Source organism: Tympanuchus pallidicinctus, unplaced genomic scaffold, assembly GCF_026119805.1.
Source record: "Tympanuchus pallidicinctus isolate F22 unplaced genomic scaffold, pur_lepc_1.0 scaffold26, whole genome shotgun sequence".
Classification (NCBI taxonomy): Eukaryota; Metazoa; Chordata; class Aves; order Galliformes; family Phasianidae; genus Tympanuchus; species Tympanuchus pallidicinctus.
The window spans coordinates 12,117,117-12,137,625 of record NW_026294743.1 but is presented as its reverse complement, the minus strand read 5'-3'; the positions used below and the strand labels follow the sequence as shown (position 1 = coordinate 12,137,625).

At 41.0% G+C, this 20,509-nt stretch overlaps 1 protein-coding gene across 6 annotated transcripts in view; it reads left to right on the top strand.

Annotated features, from left to right (window-relative positions):
• The first annotated feature begins 2,129 nt into the window (after nt 1–2,129).
• The window catches only part of GLRB (glycine receptor beta), a 48,330-nt gene continuing 29,950 nt past the window's right edge, over nt 2,130–20,509 (top strand). Inside the window, exons 1-4 of one of the 6 annotated variants that reach the window (XM_052690383.1) lie at nt 2,130–2,150; nt 5,675–5,828; nt 15,541–15,647; nt 17,924–17,991. In XM_052690383.1, the coding sequence (XP_052546343.1) occupies nt 5,707–5,828; nt 15,541–15,647; nt 17,924–17,991 (297 nt within the window). In that variant the 5' untranslated portion in view covers nt 2,130–2,150; nt 5,675–5,706. Of the gene's footprint in view, nt 2,151–4,235; nt 4,457–4,591; nt 4,703–5,674; nt 5,829–15,540; nt 15,648–17,923; nt 17,992–19,727; nt 19,883–20,509 lie in introns of those variants that run through there. The other 5 variants (XM_052690382.1, XM_052690379.1, XM_052690384.1 and 2 more) reach the window with 5 other exon arrangements.

Below are 20,509 nucleotides of genomic sequence, written 5' to 3'. Positions count from 1 at the left end.
TCTGTTATTTTGTTCAAGAGCTGGAGTTGCTGCTTAAAGTGTCTTTTTCAAAATGGAATTAAAATCACCAGTATTGTCAGAATGAGAGAAATCATGTATCTTTCACAGTCCTGGGCCACGTTGATACCAGATTCCTATTTATTAGATCTTGTTAGGCCACAAAGATAAGCACTTATTTATGTAAAAGACATATACATGTTTATATAGAAAGAAAGCAGAAGAAAGAGATTCCAGCATCCTTCAGAATTCTGTGATGCTGGAGAAGTGACACTGAAATAAAAACAGTTGTAACTGAAAAGGTTGCAGTACACGAAGTCCTTCATAAAGTGACATTTTCTAATTGTGCAAACCAAAACAACTTTTGGGACCATTGAAACTAATGAAACCTGATTTACAATCCATATGGGTCTTGTGGCTGACTGGTTTTTTAAATGAATTAATCTGAAAGCTACAATATGGGTTCTTCTGTTACTTTCTGTGCTAAAACACATATTCAGTTTCCTGAAAAAAGCTTGAAAAATACTTGAATAAAATTTTGTCTGTTACTTGACATTTAAAGCTCTGTTTTTCAGTCGTGATTTCTCCTCTAGTAAAGCAGATACTTTGTGAATTAGGCATGTTTGTGTTTGTAGAGTTTACACTAGCTTTCTACCAGGAGATTTTATGATGTCTAGCAATCACTCTCATGCCAGCCTGCTTTCTTCCTCCTTATTTCCTTCAGTAGAGAATCTCTCTTCTCAGCCATCTGTCTTTAGAAAACATTCAGAACTTAGTATCTGAATATGTGATATCAATCGGTCAAACAAAATCTTAAGTTTGCAACAAACTATATGCAACACTTGTGCATAGGGAAGATGACTATACAAAACTCAGTACCTTGAAAAAGTAGCCTAAAAGAACAGAAAGGACAAAGACGTTCTCATACAGCAATAGCGTTATTTTGTAGTGCTCAAATAACAGACTACTGGATCTCCAAGTTTCACTACTGCAAAATAAAGGCTTCCTAATGTCCCTGGGCTGCTCAGTAGGTAAATTATTGTTATATTTTACCTATGGTTTGGAACTGTTTTCTACAGATGAGGATAATGTCTAAGATCAGGAATGCCTGGGGATCGCTCCTGAATCAGAGAAATGAGCACAGTCAAATGTTCCCAATAGCAGATAGAGCAGCAGGAGCACACAGAGGAAAGATATCCAGGTCCACTGCTGTATTTTAATAATGCAGTAAATGCAGAGAGAGGGCTGGCATTGGCCTTACACATTCATTGGACAATAAAACTGTTATTTACTGGTTTCATTTATCTTTAATAAGATTTCTGCTGGCACTGCAGTGCAGCACCAGAATGAAACATGGGCTGTCCTTCAGAATCTTGCGAGTGAGAGTGCTGGCTTCTTCTGGCAGCTCTGAGAACTGACACTTATTTCATTTAGGTGCATTTAAAAACAATGAGTTACTGAAATATTTCTTGCAATATTTGCTATTACTTGTGAGGTGCAGGACACAAAGATACACATACATAGATAGTTTAACAAAGCATCCATATATCCCACTTTTATTATCCACAGGAAGACATCAGCCACATACTCTTATTTTACGCGACTCCAGGGGTGGATGGTATTATTTTCTATTTCATGCTTTGTCCTGGTGAGTTATCACTCACCCTTAGGTGTTTACCTATGGCTGCAGCAGGACACACTTGCAAACACCACATCGTTTGCAGCGAGCCCAACGGAGGCAGTTTTGTACTCTGTGTCCAGAATGAGATGCAGAGCAGGCAGGCTCCATGCTGCAAGAAGCTCAGTGCAGAGAGCCTGCCCTGCAGCAGTAGTGCTCGGAATGATTTGTTGCTCTGCTGCTGCCACTACTGCATACTGGAGATGCTTGTGTTTCCCTTCCACGCTAACACTTTCTTAATGCAAACCACTGTATGGGAACTGCTGAGTCACGGCCTGAACCTCTGATTGATCACCTGAGGCGAGCCATGAGTCAGCCAGAGGAGCACAGGTGAAGGCAATTCTCCTGTGCTGCCGGAAGGGGTGGAATCTGGCTGCACCCCTCCTAGCCCTATTTAAGAGCTGGCTACGAGAAGGGAAGGATCTATTCTGGAGATCCCTCCTTCTGGTGTTTTGTGAGTGAGCCTAGGATAGGGGTAAGCCTTCTATTTATTCTCTTTTGTTACCATAGTCTGCTTTGCCTAACTCTCTTGTTTATTTTGTGTTTATAACATCCTAGTGTTCTTTGATTATACAACCACATTCATTCTCATGTCTGAAGCAGATCTCTTTCTTATTTTTTATGCCCTATCTCCAGTAACATAATTGTAATGCAGAAAAATGGAAACAGCAATCAGTGGGCACCCAGTCCCAAACATGCTTAATGTCAGTCATAGAGCAGCTGTAACACCTTGGTTTCTATTCCTGAGTTGAACTTCAGAAGGGCTTTAAAAAAATGAGCTTCCTCTACCTTCTATTTTTGCTTGCAGAGAGTGTTGTGGGAAGCCTCTGGCTTTTGCTGTTTCAGGAAACAACTTGGCTCTGTTTAATTTTGTAAGTTCCTGTGTTTGAGCTTAAAAACTATATCTTGAGAGTCCTGTGGCCTTCAGATGACCTGAGTATGACAGCATGCACGTATGTTGATGCACACACACGTATACATCTATGGCAATATAACTATACTTCATAGCAGCTGATTCAGAAAGCTCGTGGAATTATCATCAGAGTGTTATCTTAAGTCAGCAGTGTGTCCTTGCAGCCAGAAGTGCCAACCATACCCTGGGGTGCATCAGACCCAGCACTGCCATCGGGCAAAGGATGAGATTATCCCTTCTGCTCTTTGGCCCCACCTCAAGCACTGCATGTAGGTTTGGTTGCTGCAACATAAGAAGGACTTAAAAATATTACAGAGCATCCAAAGGACAACAAAGATGGTGAAGAGTCTGGAGAGCAAGGTGTATGAGGAATGGCTGAGGTCCCATTGATTTGTTCAGTCCAGAGCATAGAGGGCTGAGAGGAGGCCTCATGGTGCAGCTCCAAACTCTGCTCTCTGTGACAGCAGCAGGGCCTGAGGGAATGGCCTGGAGCTGCATCAAGGGATGGTTGGGGGTGGCTAGGTAAAGGCTCTTTGGCAGAGAGCAGAGGGCATGGCCACAAGCTGCTGGAGTTCAAGGGGCATTTGGATACTGCTCTCAGACATTGGGTTTGGATTTTGGGTGGTATTTGTGGTTCCCTTCCTGCTCAGAATGTTCTGTGATTGTAGGACTCCCTGGAAAAGTGAAGCTGAGGGAACCCAGCATGTGGGTATTACCAAACCTACACACTGCTCAGTGCCTGGCATGGCACACGGATCAGGTCATTCGCCCACTTTTTTTTCCATTTGCAAGGCTTGTGATTGTTTCCACTTTTTGTTCTTATACTCCAATGTCAAGTGAGGCTTCAGAGAAGTATGGTGTGGCTCACAGGACATTACAGAAAGCACGTGCGGAGGTATTTATCAATCACTGCACATGTTCAGAAAAATAGAAATGCTTTTGTAATGCTTTCAGGTTGTGCTGTTCTTTCATTATAGCACGGACAGGAGCTCTGGCAGTGCATACTGAGTGATGGAAAGCAAACTGGAAGACATAGGAAGTTTTATCTGGCTTGGTTGCTAAAAGGAATATGAGACAGATGGGAGACGATGCCTATGAACTACAGTGTGAGGTGGACATTTGATGACCTAGGGCTACTTGACTGTGCAGCAGTCGCTGCCTGCTTGATAATTCGGGCCAAAGGCCTGTCTGTAATACAAGCACGAAGCATAAGCACAGCTCCTGCTTCAGAGAACACAAAGTGAGCAAGGATAAACATGGGCAGACAGTGATAGGGGAAAAAAAGGGAATGGTTTTAAGCTAAAAGAGCGGAGATTCAGGTTACATTTTAGGAGGAAAGCTTTCACGCAGAGGTGAGGCCCTGGCACAGCTGCCCACAGAAGCTGTAGGTGCTCCATCCCTGGAGGCACTCAAGGCCAGGATGGACGAAACCCCAGGCAGCCTGAGCTGGTGGGGAGCAGCTCTGCCCACATAGGGGCTGGGACTGGGTGGGCTTTGAGGTCTCTTCCAACCCAAGCCGTTCTGCGATTCCGTGCCCCTCTGCATTATCACCGTCCCTCTACTGCCCATCCCGTGCAGCAGCAGAGCACGATCAGCCAGAGGCAATAGCTCACCAGCCCCTTCCCCTCCCTCCCGAGCCCTGCCGCGCAGTGCCCATGTGCGGACGGCGGGACATGCTCACTGCGAGGCCGCCGCGCAGTCGCTCCGCACATGCTCACTGGCCGCGGAGCACCGCCGGAGGTAGGGCTCGCTGGCCGGAGCCGCTCTTCCGCTCCTCGCCATGCCACGCCGCCGGCTCTCCGACTGCCGCCGGCTCTGAGCGCGGAGTACCGGCGGCGGCTCCGGCCCGGACGCGATCGTGCGTGGCGGTGAGCGCGGGGCTGCGGCCGCGTGGGCCCTGCCGGTGGAGGCTCCGCGGGTGGGGCGGCGCGGCGGCCCTGTCAGCACCTCGGCCGGCGCCCGACAGCGGCGGGGCCGGGCGGGTGGCCGGGGGTGGGGGCTGCCCGAGGCCGGGCCGAGCAGAGGGGGGGCGTCGGGCTCGGTTGCGGACGGCGGAGCCCCTCCGTCGGTGCTCCGAGTGGCTTTGCGAGGGGATGGAAATGACCCTCCGGAAGGTGAGGGAGAGGCGGCGTTACGGGTAACTGAATAAGTGGGAAGCGCAGCTGGTGCTGAGGGATCCGTGAGGTCTCCGGCCTGAGGAGGTGGCGTTAGAAGGAGCCAAGGAATGGAAAATAGCACACACCCGGGGTGCCGAGTGGCTGCGGCCCTGGGCAGGTGGGCCCGCCCGACCCCGCGTCGAATGGAACGCGGTGGGATAACGTGGAACCCTCTGCGTTGTGCTGGAGGCGCATTTACGCTTCCCGTTTAGTGCTGACTCTGTGTCTGGAGTCCTTGCAAAATAGTCGCTGATGTTTACATTTCCATCTGTGAGATCGAAAGCGTGGCCCTTTCTGATCTATTGAAACTGTTAGTTTTTTTATGTGTGCCTAGTGCTCTCAGTTCTCTTGGTAAATGACTGGTTGGTCACATTTGGCCATGTTTAATGCAATTAATACGTGGTATTTTTGGAGATGAATTCTCCTACCAGGTTTCTGAGGATTTTGAGTTGGGTACCCTTTGAAGGTCGTCTCGTTTATGCTTTAAATACACTGAAGCTATCTTGCACTTAAATCTGTTTCTGGCTGTGATTCTTTTAACTTTAGGAAACTATCTGATGCTCAGAGAATTACCTAAATTAGTTCAATATCAGATTCACATCTCAGCAGACTCTCTCCCATGACAGCTAAGATGAAATATAGAATCATAGAATGACCTGGGTTGAAAAGGACAATCATCTAGTTTCAATTCCCCTGCTATGTACAGGGTCATCAGCCACCAGGCCAGGCTGCCCAGAGCCACATCCAGCCTGGCCTCGAATGCCTCTAGGGATGGGGCATCCACAACCTCCTTGGGCAACCTGTTCCACTCTGTCACCCCTATATAGATAGATATTTTTAATGAAATACTTGCTTACCTTCTGTACTTGTGTTCTCATTTGCCCTATATAACCTTACTTACATAAACCTATTTATTTTCTTTTGCCATAGACCAAACGTTTCTCTGAACTCTAATCTTCAAGATGAAGTTCCTGCTAGCGGTTTTCTTCTTTGTCTCATTCTCCTTATGGGTGGAAGAAGTCTATTCCAAAGAGAAGTCTTCAAAGAAAGGAAAGGGAAAAAAGAAGCAATACCTCTGTCCATCGTATGTTCCATGTTTCCTTTATATTCTTGCTTTATCAGAATTGTGGTATATTTTAATGCTGAAAATGAAATGGCAGTTGACACGGAAAATGGTGGTGTCTGTTGAGAGATTAGTTAAGGGGAGTAGGAATGAGAAGATGAGGGTTTGGCCGGTGACATCGCTGAGTTCTATCAATGAATTTGTTTCTTCTACAGCAGGTAATTTATTTTAATGAAAAGCCTAAGCAGTAGTAAACAGATTCTTAACAATGATTTGAAATGTCTGTGGGGGATTCCAACCCTGTGTCTTGCTACTTATGGGCAAATAAATTTATTCATTTCACGCTAAAATGAATAAACTTATTCACTTTCTAATGTCTACTGTGTTTTATGTTGCTTGATAAGATGTATGGGAACTACTGGGTCATGGCCTGAACCTCTGACTGATCACCTGAGGTGAGCCATGAGTCAGCCAGAGGAGCACAGGTGAAGGCAATTCACCTGTGCTGCATGGCTGCACCCCTCCTAGACCTATTGAAGAGCTGGCTACCAGTGGGGAAGGATCTCTTCTGGAGATCTGCTCTGCTGGTGTTTTGTGAGTGAGCCCAGGATAAGAGTAAGCCTACCATTTATTCTCTTTTGTTATCATAGTCTGCTTTGCCTAACTCTCTTGTTTATTTTGTGATTATAACATCCTAATATTCTTTGACTATACGTAAGATGATGCATGCATTTATTTTTAGGGGGCCTTTTTTGCTCATTTTCATGGCCAGTGTTGGTCATCTTTTTATTGGTGTGGTGTAAATGTGAAATATAGGTGCAGCTTTATGAGTTTCCAACATGTGTGAAGAGCACTGAGCCTTAAGTACTAAAGTGACTCTGGCAAGTCTAAGCACCTTTTAACTGTGACTGTGAAAGAAAACTAGAAGATGAAACTGGCTATCTAGCAGTAACAGACATTGCAAGGAAAAGAAAAAAAATAGAATAACGATTATGAGGCAGTGTTTGAAGGGTACTTTTAAAGTTCCCATTCTTTTTAAATGCTGATATTGACGTTGATCTGTAAAGGCAATTTTTTAGAAAATTTCTACATGTGTGCGTTCTTATTTTCTTATTCTATCAACCCTAAAGATGAAATGTGTCTTTGGATTTGAAAACATTACGATACAGGTCTGAAATGTGACACGACTCATTTGAAATGACCCACATCCATTCTGTTTCCTTTGAATAGCTGAGTTCTGTGCAGAGCATTCTGCTTGAGTTAATGTAAGGATTTCTGGCAGTGGGAGAAATGTCATGGTTCCCCAGACAGGCATGAGCACTGAAGTCACTGGATAGTGAGTTGCATGGCTGGGAGCAGAATCCAGACCTGCTATGGTCTTGTGAAAGCAGCCAGCGTTTCTCTCTACTCTTAACTTGATCTTAATTACAGTTCTGAAGCACAATATTTCCTGTTACTCTGTTCTTGATACCAGTTAATTTGGAAATGTACAAATGTGACATCATTTGTCACCACTAGTTGAGGTGAATAAATGCTCTAATTTTTTAGGCGGTGTTTTTACACTGTGACAGTGAAAGCTTTCTCTGATAATCCCAGCAGGCTCCCATGTTTGATTGATGTATCCACATGTAGAGTGCTGCTTGTTAGAATTAATTGCCTTAGTAGTGAGTAACAAACAAGTTGTTGGTGTCTCACTTGGCTGAAGTTCACAGCTTGAGACACAGTCAGTTGTGGTAGTGGAACTGCAGGATTGCTGGCTCTGTGACTGGCAGCAGAACCCTTAGGTGAGTGAGTGAACAGTCCAGGTGAGCTCTGTCCTCTCCTAACTCAGGCTGTTGATGACAAACTTACAGCCACTGGCGTGTTCTAATAACATTTCACAAAGCCTGTAGTTGGTGACAGTGTGAATTGTAAAAGAGATGGCTTATTCTTAATGCTTTTTTCCTGTGGACAAAGAAAGGGAGAAGTCTCCTCAGAAACAAACCAAAATCTGATGCAGTAGTGGAGTGGGAATTCAGTGGTGAGACCGAAAATAGAGAAAATGGTTGGATCAAAAGTTCCCTAGTAAAGCATGTTGCATCACTTGTGTGATTGAGTGGTGCAAATTCCTAAGGAAATTTTAAGTTAAAAATATTAATCTGCCTTTAATTTATGTTGATTACTAGTGCAATACAATTTAAAGCTTTTCTTGTATTTAAAAAAAAAAGCCTCTTGTCTATTTTCAACATGCAAAAAACTATTTTCCTGAGGAGGTAGAATTTAAAAACCACTAGTAATTATATAAGCAACAAACTTTACAGTTATGAAATTCAACTATACATGCAGATAATTTTTCAAGGAAATATTTGTCTGATAATACTGCTTGAGTTCTGTGGTTTGATGTTCAGAAATGGCTGTTGTTGGGGCTGGTTTAGGTTTTGGAGTTTAGCGTGTTTATATAAGCAATGAGCACACCTGAGCTTTTACTTGAACTCATATCCAGCACATGAGTCTGTAGTTGAATGTGCACCTCTGGCATGAAATTAACTATTAAAATAAGCTGAAAACAAGTTGATCAGAAATCCCATAAAAAGTTCATTGTTGTCTCATAAACAGATATTTGCTTTTAGGAAAATACTGTTTTGTATCTGAGAGCAAACACTTGTGATTGTTTATAGTTCTGTGATTCTATGATAAATGCCATATTTCTCTGTACAGTGTGTGACAGTGGTTCAAAGAGTCATTTTTATTTCTTTCTGGAACTGTTTTTTTTCCCCAGCTTTTGCTTTAGAGAGGTTTCATGAAGCTGATGCTTAATCACTTGTTTTTATTTTAATCTAGTGCTTCCTCAGACAGATATAAGATACCACATCAAAGTTTTGATCACTTTTTCTTACCTCAGGCTTTTCAAATGGAACAGAGAGTAATTATGCTTGTCTGATTCTCAGATGTTTGTGGATTAACTAACAAATTGATATGTTGGACCTAAAAGTTCACAACAGGGAGCTTTTCACATAAATCTAGGAAGCTCGTTACTGCAGATGCATAGTGGAATATAATATGGAGCCTTGATGAAACAAAAGTCTAGCCTTAGCTCTCCATGGAAAACATTATTTAAAAAAAAAAAAAAAAAAAAAAAAAGAAACAGGTCTAGCTCTTGAAGAAAATCCTTTAAGAATTCTGTAGATTAGGTTACAGAGCTTATTTTGAAATTCACTGTACTGAATACAGCTGACTTGGTATTAGGCACAGGTGGATTCAGACACTCGATCTATTTCTTGCTCATAGGCTGTCCACCAGCTGTATTTCCTCTGTTATTTCCCATTTGGAGGCTACTCCGCATTGCTGCATTTCTTCAAGTTGTTGTTTGTCTACAGGGTCTCTTCAGAATGGAAAATACAAGCCATGAAGTGGCATTGCAGGTGACAGTGAAAGAGTGTTCCAGCTTTAAAGTCCAGAAAAGCATAGGGAAGGGGCAATTGTACTATGACTCTGTGAGAGTGTGCCACAATCTCTACACAAATTAAATTATAAGCAGAGGGAAGTTTGGTTGCAGAAGGCATAGAGGTATGTGTCCAAAAAGCAGTTAACAAAATCAGTTAGCAGCGTGCTCACAGTCACAGCTATCCCTGTTAATTACGGTTTTAGTGCGACTCAGCTGTTCACCTGCACACTTTTAGTTGCTGATGGTCCTCCAGAGAGTCTAACAGTCAGAGTATTGCCTTGGTCTCTGAATCTCATTCTTTCCCCTTGATCTCAAGACTGTGTTTTTATGTAGCGTCCCTTCCCACCTATATGCATTTTCCCACACGAAGGTTTATATACACATAGGTTGATTAAATGCACGGTACCCGTAGAGACTTTCTACCCACAGAACAGGAATACAAATTGTGTTTTAGGTTGTATTCAGTAAAGCATATCCTTTACTTCAAAAGCTGTGAAATGGCCCTCAAAGCCGTCTAGAAAACATGGTTTGTGCCATCAGCCAGGGTAGAAGCTTATAAAAGTCACAAATGCCAAGGTTCAATAAACAGCTCATTTAAAAACAAACAAACAAGATGGTAGGACTGAGGGGGAAAAAAAGCTTTGTATGTGTTTAAAGCATAGATTTGTATGAAAGACTACTCTGTACATTTCTCTTGGTTAACTGGCAGCTTCTGACAAGCTCTTTCCATAAACGCTGAAGTCAGTCAAAGTATTCTACCTTGGATCCTCTCCACTGTCCCATGAACGTGGAATTTTGTTCTGACCAAGTGCTTGGGTCTACGTGGTCTCTCTGTCAGTAGCGTCTGATCATCCCTCCAATGGTGAAAAGTGGAATCATCTCTGTCACCATTCCCTCCCATCTTCTAGAAGACGCTAATGATAGTCTGCGAGCAGTTTAATTTGTAGATGTGATGGGAGAATTGATGCAGTTTGTGGGAGAAGATGGAATGGAGTTGAAAGAGCAGCCTGAATTTATTTGTGGGGACAGTTCCATTTCAGTCACTCTGAAAATAAAGGCATTGCAGAGCCCATTTCTGGTTCCTGTAAAAATTCTTCTGCCCTGTGGTAACTGCAATTGGTCAGTGGTTTAATCATCCTGTAGCATGTAGCCCTCATAGTAAGCCATGATCCCAGACAGACAGGGCCACATTCCAGGAGGTCTGGGAATTTGTTATTCAGAATGGATAAGTGTGCTGGGGAGTAAAAGATAAGGCTGTATAAGCAAAACCGAAGTTCTCTTGTAAAACAGTAATTAACTGTGGTAGACTGAATCTCTTTCAGTAATCCTCCCTCCCTGGTGAGAAATTCTCACTCCGTTCTAGTGATGAGGCAATGCAATGGTGCAGAAAAGTTACAGGCTTGAGCCCTGTCCTTCATAGGGAAAGAGCCTGCAGACTGAGAATGCTCTCTGGTCTGCTCATGAAACTGCCCTATAACTAAGGGTGAGGAAAACCATAGGACTGCATTCCGTTCTCATTACCACCATGTAGATCTCTGAAAGGCAGATTATCTCCAATGTCTCTCCATTTGTGCTTTCTAACCAAGACTGTGCTCCTTTCAGGATGTGTGCATTGCTCTTCTTGGTGTTCACACATCTAGAAAAAGAGATTGGGACGTGGGGACAGGTGTGGACAAATATCCGTAGTTCTGCTTGAACTTCTGGCTGCTGATAATGCTTCAGGGAAAAACAAGGCAGCTCAGAGTGCTGGGTAAAAGCTCCTCAACATGGAGTAGTGCTGAATGTAAACCCAAGCTAAATATAGGGGCTTCTGATAGGCAAGAACCAAAGAAGTGGCACTAACTGAGCTATTCACAAGCCCAGCTACACGAAGCTTGCTTACATGCCCATGTTGGGAGTTTGTGGTCTTTCCATAGCGGATCAAAAGGAACTATTTCAGACCATAATTCAGGGTGCCCCAGCAGGATTGACGGTTTTGTTCACTGTACTGGATTACCTCCAGATTCAAGGACTGGAGCTGCACATCTGATCTTAAAAGCTTAGCTGTCAACTGCGTTTGTGAGCATTTGTGAACTGTTAGTCTGAGATTCGTAGTTTTGATAAAATTCAAGTAGTTTGACTTTGCATTGAAGGGATTGCAATTTTTCTCTCTCGTGGTGGAGAAGCCAGGCTGTACAGTTTGAAAATTTAACTGTTAAGCACGCTAGAGATCATAGAGATCATTCAGAGGAATTATACAGTGTTTATTTGGTTTGCATTTGCCTGTTTTTATGCTTTGTTACTAGGCTTAGAAAATGTAACACCTGCAAAGCAGAACAGTGATAGTTTGTATCAGGGAAGTAGTACATACAGTATATATGACCAGATGACAGATGGTTGTGTTTCCCGGAACTTGTTTTTATCATTTTCAGATATCTACTGCCACATTATGTGACTAAAATGACAGTTTCCATCACATAAATTAGATTAGCAGTATGAAATCTGTTGTTTCAGTGTTACATTGGAAATTTCTGTGGTAGATAACAGTAGTTGGAATATATATTTTTCTCTGTCATACAGCAATCTATGCAAAGGCAAAGCTTGACATCAGCTTATCCAGATTATGAGCTCTAAGTAAATGCTGACAATGGAAAAATCGTGCGGTTTGACTCTTTGGTCTGTGGTGCATTGTAAGATGGTTTGTGAATTGGCTTCCCTCTGACACGTGCTTATTTTTTTTCCCTGATTGTGACGAGACAAGTAAAAACTGTGTTCATTTCTCCTAAAGTGGTAATGGGACCTTAAGAACAGGGGTCAGAGCAATATGTGAATGAAAACAATGACAGAGGTTCCCCTTCCCATTTGTGTAGAATAAATATTGTTGGCGTTGCTTTCTTCAGTCATCCTCACGGGGCTCTGCCTGCAATAGGGACTCCTTGTAAGTTCAGTGAGTTCTAGGAGTAGATGTCATAATAACCCAACAGAGAGAGATGTAATGTCTTCTGACATATTTGCTTGGCACAAATGTAACAAAGTTATATAAATTTCAAACCAGGAGTATGATTTGTTTTTGCCATGCATATCTACTCGTCTGAACTTCTGGATGTTGATTAATGAATTATGAAGATAATCATCTATTGTATCAATTTAAAATATTCATCATATTCATCAAAGGCAGCAAGAAAATATGTACAGCTGCAGTGGAAGGAAGAGGAGATGGGCACCTCGCTGTGTATCCCCTGCAGAACAGTATTTACAGTCATTCTTTTATTCATCAGTGATAGCAAAAGCAAACTGGAGAGAGGCCAGTCATAGCCCACAGAAGTTTCATGCTGACAGACTCACAGTTTTCTTTCTGGATTTTAGAGATATTGTTTGTAGAGTGAGAACTCTGTTTGCTTTCTTATGTCCTGCAGAAAGAGAGAGGACATTTTGTGGGATTTTTTTTATTGTTGTTCAAAATTGTTGTTTAGGCAAAATTCTCAATAAGTCATTTCTAGCTTTCTATTGCTTTCTTTTAAATTTCCCTTTCAGCCACAGTGAGACTTCAGTTGCATTAGCCTTTGCTTGGTATTCGCTACATCTTGACTAGAACTGATAAATTACTTTGAAAAATGTTGCTACATTTCCATGTCCTTATGTTTCTCAGCAGCTCTGCATGCAAACGTATTAAAAATGTGTTGTAACTGGTGGAAATTTAGGGGGAACCTTTGGCTTGTTAGGAGGTTTTCACATGAAAATTCTAGGTTGGATAAGAAGAGATGGTAGGTAACATTTCATTTAGTGTGAGCGGTATTGTGTGGGAATCAGACTTTAGAAAATGGTAGTGTTGCTTCTTTGGGGAAGGAAGATTTCAGCTCAAATTCTTTCTTTCTAGTGTAGTCTACACCTTTGCAATGAATTCCTGAATGGCCAGTTGAGCAGGGGTGGCAGTGTTTTTAGCTGGGATCTCAGTGACTTGAATTGTCCTGGCCAGTTGCTCTGTGTGCCTAATCATCCTGCTGTGGCTAATAAAGTCATTCAGCTAATCTGTCGCTCTGGAATTGACATTGCATTTGAGTTTGCCAAAAGCTACACCTCTGTGTTATTGATTTACAGGTGAAATCCAGGTATGTTTCATCAGCAAGGCTTGTTGAAGGAAATCCAGTCTTTCTGAAAATATTTGGTAGCAGGAATGCTGCTCAGTGAGCAGTTCAATGACAGCATACTGTGAAAGATCGCAGTGAAAGTATGGCTGAGCTCTGCAGAGCTTTTTTCCAGTGGCTATTCTAGCCGCTTCGTTCAAAGTCACCTTTAAAAAAACAGTGATGACTGACTGTGGGCTTCTTTCTTTCCCTAACTCAAAGCAGCTGATGCTCTTGTGTCACTTGGTTCTTATATAAACGAGAAAAAAATGTGTGCACGTGACACTTAACTTCAAAACAGAAAGACTTGCAGCAAATGTGACCACGGTAGTCCTTACCAGACAGCAGTGCTGCCACCCTGTCTTCATCACATCACTGGCTGCTCTGTGCAGGAGGCAACCTTGGCCTAATTCGCAAACAACCTGAGCAGAACCCTGTATTAATATGCTTCTGCAGTGAGTTTCAGATCTTACAAAATTGCAGCTTTATTCCTCTTAATTGAAGAGACAAATAAACCTGTCAGACTATCAGCTGTATTTAGCTTGCTTTTGCTGTTTGATGCTCGCTCGTTTTATTTCTCAAGCTTTTTTTTCTCATTTCCTCTTTGCGTTTTACAAGCATCTGTATTTAATTTATGTGTACATATTGTTCCACATGGTTCAGATCATCTTTATTTAATGACTATTGCCATCATTACTATTTAATGAACTTCTTTGAATTATACATTACAGAAATATAAAACAGATTGGGGTATAAGTCTGTCCTTTAGCTATTTGTTTTGGTTTGATATGTCACAAATACTGGGCATATATGATTTAGAAACAAACTCTATGGCTTGCACTTTATAAATACAATGTCAGTAAGCATCTGATGTAGGTGTGTTACGTGTTAAGATGTGTAACTTGCAAGGAAGCAAAGCCATGAATCTTTCTGCATCAGATAGAGTGTCTGAAGTGCTTGCCTACCTTTTTTCCAGTTACATTAATATTCTTTTCAATCTTCATGTTACAAAATTGAAAATAAAATTAACAATTAGCTTTATTTTGCCATGTTGTCCAGTTAGTGGCAGCTGCAAGGAAAGCATACAAAGCTGGTTCATGGTATTTCTCTCACAACCACTTCATTGGTAAAGGCCATCACTGAAGGCTGAGCAACAACTGTAAAGGGACAGAAATAAATCAGTTCTTTTACATACTTGATGATCCAAATTCAAGCCAAATATGAAAAGCCATAAACACAACTCAAGGAAAATTACTTGAAGGTAAATTTATCAATTATTTGAAGAGGTTAGAAACCCTGCTGTTATTTAATTGCTATTAAATTCTCAGAGGGTTATTGTACATACAGTAAGGACATACTAGTGGCATTTTTATGTGGCGTGTTGGTTATTCTAATGACAGAGAGTCAGGAAAGTACTCAAAAAATGGTTGGAATACTGATTATAAGAGTTCAAAACTTGCAATTGCTACTGAACATATTCTACAGACAGCATAAAAATTCACCTACAGGGCATTAGCAGCCTGTTATTGGTGGGATGGGGTCTGGTGCATCTTACTTTTTATTCCACTCATTTTTGAGTCCCTCTTGTAGCTGCATTTACCCATCACAAGTCCTTTTTAATTTCAGTGATGGTTTTAATTTAACACCCAACACAATAACAGCAAGGTAAACGAAGATATTTAAGATATTTTGCTCTGAAAAACAACCAGCGTGCAAAGCCTTGCTTTCCACAGCAAAGCTTTATCAGTGCTTGCCAGTTCTGCAATGTCTGAGCTCTGGTGGGGCTCGCTGGCACTGGCATCTGAAAGCAGGCAGCTGCCAAAGCCTCTGTGTAGTTTGGCACCTAAGAAGTGCCTGTCAGTTTACTTGTGTTCCTAATCTGACAGCCACTATAAATAGTTCAGGTGGCTGTTTTCTTCTGATGAAGTTATCACGTCCTTCTGGATACATGTTCAGAGGTAAGGGAGCAGTTAGTGAAATTCTTACTTATTTACAGTATATGTAATGATGTCCTTCTTAAGTTTACAGTTAGTGTATTTTAGAGAGCTGTCATGTTTGTTACAGCTTCTTGAAAAGTACTAAAACATCACAAAAAAAGCATGGAATGAAACTGCTTTGCTTGTGAGCTGGCAAAATTGAAAATGAGTTAGCCTTAACCTCACAGTTGCTTCTGTTTTAGTGGTAATGAATGCACTTCTTTTTACAGCCAGCAATCAGCTGAAGACCTTGCAAGAGTACCTGCTAATTCTACCAGCAATATCTTGAATAGGCTATTACTCAGCTATGACCCCAGGATAAGACCTAATTTCAAAGGTTTGTCAGATATTTCTGCCTTTTTATTTGATCCTTGTAATTTAACTTTTTTCTATGCACAGAAAGTTTATATAGAAATGATATTCACAACTGTATTTCTGAGATGAAGATTTTACTACAAGCTGTAACTGTAGGAGGTATTTACAGTTTTTTTTAAAGCTGAAATATGTAGGGATTTCAAGATAATACTATCTGATGCTTTATTATTATTATTAAATTTTTCTAACAGATTTTTTCAGTTGAGTTAGATTTTTGTAAATTGCGTTTTTGAGTATGTCTTTATTGCTCCATTTTAATCAGGCTTTAGCAGTATCCTCGCTTTACAGCATTTTAAACCACTTACCTTCTCCATAGGGGTCCTTTAAGATAAAATTTTGAGAGACCAGCAGTTTCGTTGTTTGGAAATCATGCAAAATTCAGTTTGGAAGATGTGTTAATAATACTGCTTACGAGGTTTGGGATTTCAAATAGATGATGAGTTTATGCACGTGTGATTCTGGGATACGTTGTTGTAGGCAAGTGTTGTAGGAATGTTCCATGTAGGCAAATGTGATTTCCTTTCATATACAGAAAAGGCTGAAATACATATACTCTGCAAAACCTAGTAACCATACAGCTGCAAATTGTACTTTCCAGGAATTAGGTTATTTTCCTGATAGAAAAAAGACAGCAATTTTATTATATTACACACATTGAAGTTTATATAAATCGGTTCTTTGTACAGCTTAATTATATTTAGGTTAGGAGTTACTGTAATGTAGCAATAGCATGAGACCTTTGGAAATCTATAATCTTTATTGTGCTTTTGAAGAGACCAGTTTCAGATTTCAGATTCTGTCTGAAGCTTTATAACTGCATTAAACTCAATTCTCAGCAGGTTACCTGCTTCTTTCTTATTCTCTGTGGAGTCGTATTTATTTGTTTTCAGTGCTGAATTTTGTCACAAAAAATAAATGTCAGCACAACAGGCTTGTAGCCAGTGGTAGAACATATTGCAGATTGATTTATATTTCTGATATCCCTGATGGCTCTCTGGTAAGAATTGAGTCTGAAGAAAAAGAGAGGGCATTTAATGTTAGCTTACAGAGAAGTGGGGAAGAAAGAACACTTTCTGACAAGTGACGTGCCCGTGTTAAAATGTTCCTCACACTTGACTGGCTTCCTGGGGCTGTAGTTCCTATTCAAATCTGGTCGGGATTCCTGGCTACCAGTGGTGCAGTGGGTTTGCAGTTTGAATTTACATCTTATATATACATACTCAGGAATACTGTACGTAGGTGAGCAAGCTATTAAATATGACGTTGCTTTATAATATAGTTGTTCTCTCTGTCCAGATAGTCCTATACAACTTTTTTTACTTCTGAAAATAGAAAGAATTCCACCAAGCTAAGCAGTGTGACAACAGATGCTTGTATCCAGTGTGTGCACTGACACTCTCAACATACAGGTGCTAAATAAAACTAGTGGACCATGATTCTCACAACCATCAGGCCACTACCCCCCACTTCATGATAGCCCTCTGTTAACACCAGATACATGGCTGCCTATCCATTCCTGCAGGGTGACAGAGGGCAGATGTAGCAGCTGTCACACCAGCCCTTTTCAGCTACAGTAATCCTGGCTGTGGAAAAGAGACAAAAATCCAGTCCATCTTGATATCTTCACAGCTGCTGGCTTCTCAAAATTTTTCTTGCCAGATTGGTAATTGTTGTAAAATGGAGCAGCCTTCTGCTTCTCTCCCTCTTGTGCGAGGTGGCTGTGAAAGCTGCATGGAACAGTTTTTATCCCCCTGTGTGTACACTGCTACAGTTATACACTTGACTTGCACAAAGAAGTATCCTCTTACAGTGTAAGTAAATGTGTCATCATAAATCAGAAACAGTTATTTGGGATGATAGATCTTTGTTATGTCTTTGGCAGTTGAATGTGTCCACTGCTAGAGATGTGAACTGCATTGCATGTAAAAATAAAGTGGATGGTGCGTTCCGTGATAGCAGAAAATCATGGAATTTGGCAATGACTCATTGATTTATGGTCAGTGAAATGCTTTAAGCTTGGTGCTCTGGAATGAGGATTTTTTTTTTCTGTTTTCTTATGAAAATGATTCTCATGGTTTCAGTGCAAACAGATTATACTGTAGCTTTTGAAAAAAAAATAGATATTAATTTGAAAATACAAAGTTACAAAAAATATTTCACATTGTGATACCACTAAAAGGAAGGATAATGTACCTTTGCTGGGTTGTGCAAATGACTAGAAATCTTTTCTTTTTAAAGGAATTCCAGTCGATGTGGCGGTCAATATCTTCATTAACAGCTTTGGGTCAATTCAGGAGACAACTATGGTAAGACTGAAATGAACTGAATGCAGCACACAAGCAGATTTTCTTACTCAATAAAAATTCAGGCTGAGGATTACGAAACGTAAACTGTAAATGATTGTTTTGACTGCACAGACTGAGAAGTAAGGTAATGGGACTAGTGTTGGACTGTGCCTTTTGCTGTAAATCTGTGAATCTATTTAATTCTTTCTTTTTTTGGTCACAGGTTGTCATAACTTTAAGGATCTGTTGTGGGTGAAAGGTAGATGAGTGCAAAATGAACATGAGTGCAAAATGAACATACGTGCAAAGATCTCAAGCATTTATGTTCTCTGTTCTGTGGATTTCTGAGGAGTAAGCAGTAGAAGGAGTAAAGCAGTAGACTATTGGTGACCTTGCTGTTTATTTACTGTGTGAGAGGAGATAGACTGATGACTGAAGTTTTTTTTTTTTTTTTAAAAAAAAAAAGGTTTTCCAGTCCAAAGTATCTCAGCCTGTCAGTAATGGCCTCAAATGATCCACTTTGCAATTTTGACTTTTTGTTGTTGTTGTTACTATTATACGAAAAACAATCAATTTCAAAATAAAATCATTCTAGAAAAGCACTGTCCGATATTTTGGGACTTGAAGATCTTTTTACAATGACTTTTCCAATAAATACTGTGAAGAATATTGGGGGAAAAACAAACAAACAAACCACATGTCATTATTGAAGGTATTATGAGGCAGGCTAGGTTTTTCTGTTTAAAAAACAAAGGGGACTACAGTCTGTTTTGTCAGTATGTGAGAAGCTGCAGCCAGGGCATATACTCAGGCTCTGGGGTCCCAAGGCACTGCCACACCATCCACTGAAGAAATGGGTGCAGTGCTCTGCTGTGTCCAGTGCATGGGGGCAGTTCCTCAGATGTGGTTGCTTGTCTACTCCTGTGGCTAAGGCAACATTCCTCATCCCAATGGCAGAGAAATAATAAACTATAATGCAGCTAATAAATAATAAAACACCTTTTGTTGCACATCCAAGCCAGTACCTGCTTAAAATTCAGAGCCAGCTCATGTGTTACCTTTAATGACATTTCAATGAGTTGCTCAAGGTTAAACAGATGCAATGGCTGAAGTAACTTTTTTTTTTTTTAAGCAGCTTGACCATTTCATCCTTTCATTGCTAGGAGTGAATAAAGGATTTAGATTTGATTGAAAATGATAGTAAGTCAGTTAATGGTATTAGCAGGAAGTGATATTAAAACAAAGAATGTAAGATGAAGATATTTTGAGATTTATTTCTTGAAAACAGAAAGAGGACTGCAGTTTAAAGGAGCAGGCAGGAAAGTAGGAGTGAAATGAATATCTAAAATGGCAGGTATATTAAGCCAGATGGCCCTTTCAAGTTTTTGAAATTTATTACATGCTTTAAAAAGTGACTTTTACAGAGGCTTTTTTTACAATTAGCCATATCCTAATAGTAACAGAACATGAACGTAAGGCGTGTGCGTCTCTCCAAAAAATAAAGTATCCTCTCTACAGCAATGCATATAGACCTGCCTGTGAATTCCTGTCCAGTCATTCACAGATTTTACTAGCATGTTGCATAAGGTAGTCGTTCTCTCCTACATATTTTAGAGCTTCAGAAACCACCCTCATTTTATGCTTTTATTTAGATTTCTGTGTCCAGCCAGTCACTGTGATGCCTTGGTTCACAAGGGCTGAACTTCATATTTCCCTTCCTTATCTCGTGTAATAATCATGTTTCTCCATCATCTGAGTTTGATGGGGAATCTCACACATCAAGGGAATGAATCATTCTGCAAAAGACTACATGCTTGGACAAGTTGCACAGTCTGTTTCAGCTGAAAACTGAAAAAGAGGATCCTAACATGAAAGTCAATATATCAAAGCAGAGATGGAGCAGGACACAGAGGTGGGTGCTGAGACAGGCACATGATTCATTCTGAGTTAAAACAGGGAATAGAACTGTGGCTAGACTGAGAGCAAGGAAGGCATGCAGATACATTAGTGGGACCAGAACTCTGCAAGCCTGTCCCCTATGGGCATGAGGAGTTGTCTGGTAGCATCTCAGACTGCTTTATCAGTGTCAGTGAACTTCCACTGGCCAAGGACATGGGAAATAATTTGATGTCTTAATGTCAAATTCACTCTTTGGCTCCTTTGGTGAGAATCAATTACTTTTGCTTTCTATCCTTATTGTCCCAGAACTGTTTACGTTCTTAGCTATGCAGTTTGCTCTTCACCAACAAAAGTAGAGTGATTGACTGCCTGCTGAGGTAGAGTCTGCTTTGCTTTAGGAGAGAAACGGTTTTGTTGTAAAAATGTGTTGACAGGTTAGAAGGAAGATTGGTGGAGACACAGCATTGACCCTATGCCCATTCTATACAGTTCTAATCAAACTTGTGCAAAAAATGAAGGGCAAACGATTGCTCCATTTCTAGCAAAAGTAGAGTTTGTGTTGTACTGCTGAGTACTAGAGACAATTGCCTCATGTTCCCACATGTATCGAGCAACTGGAAAAAAAGAACAAAAACTAGCA